Here is a 12,032-nt window from a genome sequence, read left to right as displayed (position 1 = left end):
CCCCGTTAGTCGCTATCGGTGTCACACACCGACGACAGAATTATTCATTCGGGATTTACAAAATAACTGTTTTTTTCTATCGCCACTTTCTGTACCTCTTCCTATCAACTAACCTCGTGTTAGTGTACATTCTTACCTACTGGGGTACAGTTGTGCGAGTTTTATAGCTATTTTCGGTGCAAGACTCCGTAGCGACTAACGGTGTGGTTGTTACTTTATTGGCATAACTTGCAGTTCAGGTAAAGATTTAGCATCTTATTATTGCATTTTATCGGTAAGTTTTGGTCAAGTCTTATTTAGAGATGTCCTTTGAAGCCGAACAAAAACGTTGGAATGGAATTATGGGAAATGGTTCCTAGCGACGATGAAAATTATTTTGACGATGACGGAAGTGAAAATTAAAGCGGTTTTTCATTTTATATCTGTTGTTTTTCAATAAAACATTTTCAAAAATATTTTTCAGTCATTCCTATACACAATATAAAATATTTGTACGAATTATATAGCAATAACTATTTTTTTTTAATTGTCGGTCTCTGACACCGTAGCGACTCTTGATGCTCCGTTTACCCTAGCGACTAACGGAGGGTTAAAGAAAAAAAGTCTGTGTAATTTACCTCTCGCTATTTAAAGAGACTCCACGTAGGCACCAAATCCGTACTTATTCTCAAGGAAATTCCGCCCCAAAACAGCACTGGCCCTCCATTAAACAATCTCGTCTCTCTTATATTATGCTGTACATACCGCTTACCTTATCAACAAATAACTCTTCTAGGTGTCGATAAGAATTGTTTACCTTATGTGCCTTTCTTTTTTTAAAGTTTTGTTGACTTATTTTTTATTGTTAATTTAGTTTTATTTCAGTTAAAACACCTGTTAAAGAATAAAACCACCTATCTTCTTTGTTTCTAAAGCTATCAAGGACATTCAAAAAAAAGTGTTCGCAAAACATAAGACTACAATACGATTCTGATGAATACTCACATTTGTACCTCGTCCTCCCTACAGGGTGGCACAAACTTAACATAAGAATAACATTTATTTTCTTTAAAAAGTAGTTTGAGTAAACCTCTGTACAACTATGTACATACTAAAGAAAAATCTAAAATAATAAAAAAATTAGCGGAATCCGTTAATCTGTTCACGAAAAAATCAACTATGAAAATGAGCATAATATTCCATATCTCTAACTTTTGACGAGCAGTTTATTTCGAGGAAGGATATTTCAATCGTCAACGTAAAACGTATTATTATGTCTATGAAAACGACATGTAAAATATATGGGGAGTCTATTTAGTATTTAGTCCCTTTCAAGGGGAAACCGTTATACAAATGTAAACATAACCTTTTTAAGGTTATTTGTTAATAAATTCCTGTAAACCATACACAGATTATATTTTTAAACGTCTTATTTATTTAAGGCCATCGGTACATAATTCGCAAATATTTTACGGGTATCCCTACTTTTTCTGTCTTTACAGGGCAAATTACCTGTAGTAAAATTCACACTGGTATGGATACGTAAACATTACTAGAATGTCATTCTACTTGAAAATGTCATCATTAATTTAAAGAGATGGCTTTTGAATGTTCTTGGATAACTGTTATTTTTATAATTGCAAATTATTAATTCAGTTAATAAATGTGATAATTTTTTCACTAACTATATATTCAGTGATTGTAATAATTTATATGTACAACAAAAACTAATACTCAATCGAGAAAAAAAGAAAAGTTTAAAGTGATTTTTTAATAATATATTGTTACTATGGAACGCTTACAATTTTGAACATATTTAACAACAAAATACTTGGATCACAGAATATATTATCCCGATGTATTCTCTGCTTGGATCTTCCACAAATAATACACAATAAATAACTTTTTATTATGTTTACGTCTTAAATCAATTATCTATTTATCAAATACACTATATATCAATATTACTTAATCAACAACTCAAAATATTCCCGAAGCCATGTCAAATATTTAAAATTGTCACTGATTGTCACTGTCTGACTGACAGTATGCTGACAATATTCTATTCTACTGAGTGCGTTGTATGACAAAGATAGATTTGGAAATATTACCACGGACATTGTGTTCATTTTTTTCGAATCCTGAAAAAACCAATACACATTTTTGAAAAATTTTAACGCAGAATGAAAGACTATATTATTACCGAGGGCCGAAAGTTCCTTAGAACAAATTAAAAGTTTATTCTGAATGAGATATTGTAAATTAAATATCACACAAAATTTTCTTAGTTTTTTACCCCTGTAACTTATTAAAATAAACATTATAGAAGTTCTCAGGGACTTTTGGCCCACGCCAATAACGTAATATTTCATTCTGCGTTTAAATTTTTCAAAAATACTTATTAGTTTTCTCAGGATTCGAAAAAAATGAATCTCCATTTGAATAGCATTTCAGCCGAAAATACGTACCCATCCTCTTAATACAATAATTAAATTCACAATTTAATGATTTTTTTTATTATTAATAATTTTAAATTGAGTGTGCCTTTGACGGATATGTCAAACCCAAATTTAAACAACGTACGCTTTGTTGACGACATGCAAACATAATAATTTATTATTATGAATATAACATTATTTGTACAAATAGGGAACTTGTACATTTTTTATTACATAATAATGTTCAGTTTTATTTAAAAATGAGATTTCCAAAATTTCACGCTTCAAAAACTCTTAATAACTTAGAAATACAAATTTAAAGTCTTCTGCGGTATAAAATAGTTCAAACGACCCGTGACGTCACATAGTTTTATAATATAGTTATGATTATGGTTATATTTAGGTATATTTTTCTTGTCCTTCTTTAGTTTATTGGCCTCCACCTACTTGGGTATTTGGCCAGCTCATCGTCGAGGAATAAGAGAAAAATATTTATATTCTAATGACATTTATCGTATGTCATTGTAATAATATATACCAGTTTGTTGAGATTGGAGTTTGATACAGTTTTTGAAGGAAAGGAAAGGAGGCTTACTATGGAAAATAAAACCATTTTGTAAAAGTTCAAGTCTTCTATGAATAGTTCAAACGATCAAAAACACTTGTGACGTCACATCGTGACGTATTTTCTACTGACGTTTATAATGTCTAATTTAAAATTATATACAATTTTGTTTACTTTGTTGGAGCAGAATGTAAACATATAACCGGATGACGTCACGACGCGTTTTGAGCTGGCTGGTATAATTTGAATTTTTAGTCGTCTTTAGGGGCCAAACGTAAGACAAACAAAACTTTTTTATCTTTGATACAATGTTTTAAATTATGTTGTTCTGAAGCTACACACACCGGCAAAATTAGCCGAACACCTTAAAAATGGGACATGTTTGATGTCGCGAATTTTCTAAACCTGTTGTCCGATTTGAGTTATTCTTTTAGTCTGTTATAGCCTTATTAGTTAAGAATATCGGTGTAATAATATTGTTGCTAGACAGGTAAATGTCATTTTATACCGGGTGTTACAATCATACTGTGTTTTTTTCTTAAAGTTCGGAACACCCTGTGGAATATTCTAGAATATATAAAATATTAAAATTAAAACTTGATTGTAGACTTAGGCTTTCTTAACATTTTATTTTTTGATTCATTTTCTTATGTTGGGAAATAAAAAAGTTATGTGCTTTAACAACTAGCCATGCTTTTTATCAATATATCCTCATTGTAGGGGAGGAAAGTATGCTAAATTTCCAGTTACTCGAGCGTTATGGGGACCTATTGGATTGGAAGAACTATATCAAGAGCCAACGATTACGACGACGATCAAAGCACAGAGAATACGATACTTGGGGCACATAGAGAGAATGGGAAGTAAACGAATGCCAAAAATGGTACTCTCACGAAGACCAATACAAAAGAGGAGGAAAGGCAGGCCAAGGAAAAGATGGAAGGACAGTGTATATGAAGACTTGAAGGAAAGTAACATTGAGAGATGGAAAGAACTAGCATTGGACAGAAGGAGATGGAGAGAGGTGGTGAAGGAGTGTATAAAAAGACTGAAGTGTATTTAAATAAAATTTACAAGTTTTATAAGTTATGTAAGTTATACTAAGTTATTTATTATATTATTTATGTAATTAGAAATGTAAACATTTTAGCCCTAGGCCTACAAGGCCTGTTCCGCTTAATAAATAATTGGATTGTGAAGAGTGGGTGCTAAAAGCAAAAAAGTTAAGTTTTCCATAAAATGTGGGACTCTCCATTTTTTAATTTAATTTTCTATTTCCACCAATCGTTTTTTCCGATCTATCCATAATTGGAAAAAATGTGGCGAATAAAAGTTGCGTATTTTTACGTCAAGGATCCAAATCTTCAATAAATATTGGGGGCTCCTATTTAAGATTTTAATGTAACCCCACCCTACTTCCGTGGGGGGTCGTGTTTGGTGCCATTCGGTAGATTTTTGAAAAATATTAAATAGGTGTATTTTGCAGTTTTTAATTTAAATTTTAATTTTTAATTTTCCACCCACCCCTCTCCGTAGGGTGTCACAAGCCCCTACGGAGGTGGGGTGGGGGATTTAATTTAAAATCTTAAATAGGAGCCCCCAATTTTTATTGCAAATTTGGATTCTTTACGTAAAAATAAGCAACTTTTATTCGACACATTTTTTCGAATTATGGATAGATAGCGCTATAATCGGAGAAAAATGATTGTTTCAAATGAAAAATTAAATTAAAAAATGAAAAGTCCCCCACTTTATGGAAAACTTAACTTAACCTTTTTCTGATTTTAGCACATACTCTTCACAATCCAACAGGTCCTCATAACGCTCGAGTAACTGCAAATTTAGTATACTTTCTTCCCCTACTATGAGGGTTTATTAATGAAAAACATGGATAGTTGTTAACGAGCATAACTCATTTATTATCTCACATAAGTAAATGAATCAAAAAGGAAAATGTTAAGAAAGCTTAAGTCTACAATCGAGTGTGAATTTTAATATTTTACATATGCTAGAATATTCCACAAGGTGTTCCAAACCGAACGTAGCACTTCAATACTCACGTGTGGTCAATGGCAGACTTCTACTGCACAATACAGAAAGCAAGTTAATAAAACTTTTTCGTTCAAGTTCTATTCTGGTCAAAATTTCCTCGTTACTTTCAACCCTGCAGTCAATCCAGCTTGAACACAAAAAGCAACTTTGACACAAAATAAAATGTAAAATTAAGAAAATGATTAGTATCAGGCTCTGATCCATACTCTGAAAAAGATAAGGTTTTTTTGAGGTAATAAAATATAACACATTAATAAACGACGAATTTATTACAAATCTGAATCATTTTAGTAAATATGAGGTCGATTTGTCGATTTCAGTAGGTTTGTTTTAAAAAACTTAAAAACTATTATTCATAATGCAGTAAATCTATTAAACAAAATTTACTTTTGCTTGAAAAAATTTTCTTTGTAAAATTTAAGTTCTTCTATACTTTCTTTAATATCACTCAAAGCCCTGTGTGTAAACTGTTTGCTAGGATCTTTTTTGTATACTTCTAAATTCCATCTTCTACAGAGTTCCTTAACCGTAGAAACGTCTATTAATCTAAAAAAAATTGTTAAGTAAATAAACCTACTAAATAAAAAGATCTGTATTAGTTTCAAACCAAAACTTCTTACAGTTAAACCAAAACTGTTTTATTCGTTCTCTGGATTAACTCTTTATAGAAGTTAAGACTAATTTTAATAGTTTTATTTTAATTAAAATACAAATGTATTGTTACAAACTTATCCGTCATTCAAAAAACCTTCTTCTTCTTCTTTTTCGTTTTTGGTTTCGCTGCAAGGCGATTACCAGCACGATTTATAAGCGATCTTGACGTAGTCTGGCTTTAAGCCATACCAAAATCGCTGACTATGTTCTTGGAAGCTTTTGATGAGGTGTGATAATTATAATTAAATGAGATTAACTGGGTCAGGTTAAGTATGATTAAAAATTAAAACATAAATTAAATGACAAATAGCAACATAATATAACACGGATACATATAAACAGTTGAGCCTTGCAATTTGTAAGCTTATTTTGTTAATTGCTAGAAAACGCATTGCAGTTTATAAGCTTATTTGGTTAATTGCAAGAAAACGCATAATTACATTGACTGATTCTTCCGTTAAGGAACTTAGAATATTGTATATAGAGAGCGGTGTTTTGAAGTTCATGGAAATAAATTTTGTGTATATATCAAAATTAGGAATCACATTAATCGGGCATTCAAAAAAGATGTGGTTTAGATCCTCGAGACGACCACATTCACAAAAAGGATTATCTTTTATATTCATTTTATACAGATGTTGTTAAACAATGGCCTGTGCGCATTCTAATAATGGTGGTAGTGTGTCTTCTATTTCTATATGGAAAATTTGAATACCAAGGTTTTGTAGGAAAGAAGTCTTGAATTGTTTTGTATTGCGAAGTCTTCTTCTGGACTAAAGATTTCCATTTTTCTTGGTACTCTTTTGTAATTTTTCCTCTGATGACTGATAGGGCATCCTGGGAATTCAGTTGTACTTCCATGGGTACATTCAGGTCTCTTCCTATTTATTCAAAAAACCTAATAACATCTTATAAAAGTCAATAGTCAAAAGGAACTCTTCTTCTTTTTTATAATCTTGTTTAAGGTAGGTAATACAACATCCCCCCTCAAGATGATACATCTTCAACATAACTACTGACTAATCTTCACGATGGCGTAAAGGTCTGACAACCGCTCTCCCAGAGCGCGTTGTATTCTTACTCTGCTCAATATTAAATGATCCATCAGTTTTCGTTGGCGTTGGAAGTCGTACAGGCGTTTTGGGTTGAGTTGGGTAACTTTCCACTTCCTGACTACCTTTCTCAATGTTTGTTGGTCTTTGGGATGTTAGTTGTTGAGTAGTCGGTGTAGTTTCTGGAGTCGAATTTGTTTGTTGAATCCCTGGCAGTTGTTTCAATACTCCATCGGGGATACTGCTTAGATATGGAGCAGGGATCAGATGAAAACGGTTTCTCCTTATGGTGCTTATGGCGGTCTTAACTATGTATGATCTTGGATTAACTTCGTTAATGATTTCACCATGTCGTTTCAGGTCTGTGATCCATACAAAATCACCAATTTGAAGTCGACTCAAATTCTTCGGTCCATGTTTTCCATCATATAATTTTTTACTAGCTTTTTGATGATTTAAATTCAGCTAATGCGATTGATGGTAGATTATCTCTCAATTTTCTTCCAAACATCATTTCGGATGGACTGAATCCGTTCTCTAGTGGTGTGTTTCGATAGAACAGAAGTGCTATCTCTATGTTGTTCTTATTCTTCTATATTAAGGTTTTTGCGACTTTTACAGCAGCTTCTGCTGCGCCATTTGCTTGGTGGAATTGTGGGCTACTTCTCGATGTAGAGAACCCCCATTATCTTGCGAACTGTTGGAACTCTGATGTTTCAACAGCATGAAATTGTGTTCCAGTGTCGGACCAAACCAACTGTGGTATACCATATCTTGCAAATATTGTTTTGCAGATGTTTATTACTTCCTGTGATCTCATGTTCTGAACAGGAAGTACTTCAAAAAATCTAGAATAGTTATCAGTTACGACGATATACCATTTTCCTTCAGTTTTAAAAAGGTCCATTGATATCACTTCATTGCCCTGAGCTCACATGGAATGATCATACGGTTTCCTCTAAGAAGGATACCATCCACAACTGATAGTTCATGACGTACTGGGTAGTATGGTTTAACATCACCTGATAATGCAGACTTGTGAGGCCAGTCTCCCATTATGTAGTTCTTCAGTTGATTACAGGTTTGATCATTGCTTTGTGAGTTAGCAACTTGTGTTACATTCTCGTCAGATGTGTGAATACCTGCAAGAGTGACTCCATGAATGAAGGCATCGATTTCTTCTTCTAATTCTTTGTCATCTTCTGAAGGTATGGGTTTACGAGATAAAGTATCAGCAATATATAAATTTTTCCCTGGGGTATATACAATATTGTAGTCATAACACATCATGCGCATTCTAAACCTTTGAAGTCTTGGGGACAGATCATGGAGATGCTTAGTTTTAAATATTTGTATAAGTGGCTTGTGATCGGTCTCTATGGTATATTGTTTTCCTATCAGAAAACTCTTTAGTCGATCGCTTGCCCAGGTCAGAGCTAGTGCTTCTCTTTCTATGTTTGCATAATTTTGTTCAGCTGGAGTCAAAGTCCTCGAGATGTATGCTACAGGTTTCTTATGACCACCTTCAACTTGAAGTAATACAGCTCCCAGTCCTTTGGTAGAAGCGTCACTGGATACGATTGTAGGTTTATTTGCATCATACATTGTTAAACAAGGTGCTGATATAAGCAATCCTTTTATTTTCTGGAACGCCTCTTTTTGTGCTGGGCCCCATAGAAATGCATTGCTTGGACTAACTAAACTTGTAATTGGTTGCATAATCTCACTCCTATTAGGGATAAATTTCGCTAAGAATGTTACAGTACCCATAAGGCGTTGAACTTCCTTGACATTTTTTGGTGCTTCCATGTCTACAATTGCTTTCACCTTGCCTGAATCTGGTGCTACCCCATCCCTCGACAACACAAATTCCAAGAAATCGATTTTCTGCTTACAGAATTCAGTTTTGCCCTTATTCAAGGTTATACGTGCTTTTTTGATTCTCTCGAGCACTTCTCTTAGGCGGTCATCGTGTTCCTCTTTTGTGTTTCCCCAAACCAGCACATCATCCATATGGACTAGAGTATTTTTTGCTCCTTCAAGGACTCGTGACATTCTTTTCTGGAATTCCTCTGGTGCCGATGTAATGCCGAAAGGTAATTTCTGGAATTTAAATCTTCCAAATGGGGTTAAAAAGGTTGTGTAGTTTCTTGATTCTTCGGCTAAATTAAGTTGACAGAATCCATGATTTGCATCAAGTTTGCTAAAGTATTTAGCCCCTCTAATCTCTGCAAGTTGTAGCTCTACTACGGGAATTGGGTGAAACTGACGTTTGACACTTTTATTTAATCTTTACAGATCGACACAGATACGGACCCCTTTTCCTCCTTTCTTTATGTTTACTACCATTGGGGCACACCATTCGGTCGCATGATCTACAGGAACAATGACACCATTTCTCTGCATTTCTTTCAAAGCTTCCTTTACTTGGTCTCTCAATGGAACTGGAACAGTTCTTGGTACAGAAATAGCATATGGTTCAGCATTTTCCTTTATTTCAATTTTGTATTCACCCTCCATATTGCCTAGTCCTTGGAATAATGAGGAGTATTCTGCGACCCAATTTGTCTCAGTGCTTATAGAATAAATTCTTTTTAAAATATAAGCCTTGGCATGCTTTCCTACTCAACAATGGGACATCAATCTCTACAGAGATAAATACATTTTCTGTAATTTCCCTATTTTTATATTTTAGTTTTAATTTTACTGTACCTAGCATTTTGAATCTTTCTTGCTTTTTTGCACTAAATACTTTATTCGAAGATTCATTTAGAGGTAGTTCATTTATTACATTACTCAGCACTTGGACAGATACCATTGTTACATCAGCAGCAGTATCCAGTTTGAATGTGATAGGTTCAAGCATTCTCTCTTTGCAGCTTACTTGTAGTTTTTGTGTCCACACATTCCTGTCATCACTCGCTTTAATTTCATGTACATAAGAGTTTTGTTTTCGTCAATATCAGGCTCTGAATCTTGCTGAATGGCATGTACATTTTTGTTTTTGGACTTTTTATTTTTATAACACATCTTGCTGTAGTGTCCTTCATTTTTGCATGTACCACATTTAGCATTTTTTGCACGACAGTTTGCTAAGTTATCATGCCAATCATATCCACATCTAGGGCATTTTTTCGTTTTCTCACCTTTACTTGACTGTTGGCAATTTTGGGGCTTCTGTGAATTTTTGTAAGTTGATTGTTCTCTTATAGCAGAAACATTTGGATCATTTAGGTTTTGTTTTTGACGGATCAGCTCTTCATGTTGTCTTAGACAGGTTACAGCTTTTTCGAGAGTAAGTGCAGCATCAAGTTGCAGTTTGTCACTTATGCTTGTATCTCTCATTCCGATAATCAACAGTAATAAAACCATATCATTGTTTAAAGTCCCCTAATCACATGTTTTTGATAGACTATGTAAGTCAGTAATAAATTTCTCTGCAGTATCACTCCCTTGCTTATGATTTAGGAATTTGGCCCTTTAAGTAAGTGTATTTTATTTTGCCACTAATTTAGATACAAATTTAACCTCATTCACACAGGAATAGTTTTGTTTAAGTTTCCGCAAAAGTGAAAGAAATGACAAAAACAAAATATTTTATTGAATTTTGCTAGATTATGCCTGGAAAACTCTTGCCTCACAAGCACAAGAACTCGTTTTAAATCTGGTTAATTAATTAAACTGTCTTTAAAATTCGTTTTAATGTTATTTGCATTCTATTTATTTGGTAACGTCAAATTTTATATATGTAATATAATCCGTGATCGGAGCAGTAGCGACTTTCTGTCACTTGCTATTGCGTGGAGTAAATTTCCAACTTATGTCATGTTCTTTAAATGATGCACGGGTAAAGAACCATGGACTTAACTGTAAACAACTTGCCCTATGGATGTTTCCCTCCAAATTTACAGTGTATGGTGGTTTGATTTATCAATCATTGTTTATGGACCAGCAAATTTTCAGTCAGACAATGGTCAGAGTAAGTAAGTTCAAATAGTGATAGAACAAAACAAGATAGAAAATAGATATTTGAGTAAAATAAATATATTTGTTAAGGTTTTTTTGGGGTTATGCAATTAATATACAGCAGACTCCTTCTATAACGAGAACTGAAATGGCGGACTAATTACTTCGTTATAAACGGATCTCGTTATATCAGACAACAATAATATTGTGCATACATATGAATATATAGTTTTATAAAACATTGACTTCCTATAGTGAAGCCATTCGGACCAATATAAGATGCTAAATATTGTTTCTACAACAATAAAGCTTCGCCATCATAAATTATAAATTTCCTACAACATTTCAATATCGGTCGATAGATAAACAGAACAGAAAGAAGTTTATTATAACGGTGGATTTTATTACAGCACTGGCCTCGATAACCCCAAAGATGTGGGGATTTCTGTATACAGGCAGTTGGGGTATTTATTTATAGCCATAACTGCGCTAAAAATGGGTAAAGAAACATATTCTTCGATTTCATGTTTCCTCGTTATAACCAAATATGCCTCGTTATACAGGTGTTACAGTACCTCGTTATAAGCGAAACCTCGTAATAACCGTGTTTGTTATAGAGAGAGTCTACTGTATATTTTCATTGAGGGAAGCCCAAAATGGCATGGTATATTGGAGTAAATTGTTAAATCAACTAACAGCATACTGAAAACCCTAAAAAAATTAGTATAAGAGGCACGTTGGGCTTGTCATTCGGAGGTAGTGTCCGTTGTATGTGAACAGCTTGAAGCTATAATAGAACCGATTGAAAAATGTATATGATCCAGAAGGTTTCTATAAACGTTATTCCCATTTTCGCTATTGACATTTCACATAAATAGGGCTTTTAATTCACAGTCATTTGTTTCGAGCTTTTTGTCATGTGTCACATAATATTAATGTATCTACGTCATACGTTATTGGTAATACCAATGATACAAATCAAAGACTAGATCTATACTAGAATAATCAGATACTAGAATCTTAGATATATTAATATTATGTGACACATGACAGAAGCTCGAAACAAATGACAATCGATGAAAAGCCCTATAGTCTGACTGTCTGATTTGTCCACGCTTCTAAAATATAAGTCAAACTGGCAGCAGTTGTATTTTTTCAAATAACTTTGATACTGTGTAAAATCAGTTGAGTGCTTTCGGCATATCATATGCCATCTTTACAGTTTCGTCTTATAGGTTATAAATGCCTCGAAGAAGAGTAATTGTTGACTTACAATATATTAAAAATAATTAAAGGGATAAAGCCTCCTTTATTAGGTTAAAAACC

At 33.4% G+C, this 12,032-nt stretch overlaps 1 protein-coding gene across 1 annotated transcript in view; it reads right to left on the bottom strand.

Annotated features, from left to right (window-relative positions):
• Positions 1 to 5,402: 5,402 nt before the first annotated feature.
• The window catches only part of LOC114328479 (oligoribonuclease, mitochondrial), a 120,938-nt gene continuing 114,308 nt past the window's right edge, over positions 5,403 to 12,032 (bottom strand). Inside the window, exon 5 of the mRNA XM_028277335.2 lies at positions 5,403 to 5,580. Coding sequence (XP_028133136.2) covers positions 5,418 to 5,580 — 163 coding nt within the window. The 3' untranslated portion in view covers positions 5,403 to 5,417. The remainder of the gene's footprint in view (positions 5,581 to 12,032) is intronic.

The sequence above is a fragment of the Diabrotica virgifera genome, chromosome 7 (genome assembly GCF_917563875.1).
Source record: "Diabrotica virgifera virgifera chromosome 7, PGI_DIABVI_V3a".
NCBI lineage: Eukaryota > Metazoa > Arthropoda > Insecta > Coleoptera > Chrysomelidae > Diabrotica > Diabrotica virgifera.
The sequence above is the reverse complement of the archived record's forward strand: the minus strand, read 5'-3'. Positions and strand labels throughout refer to the sequence as shown.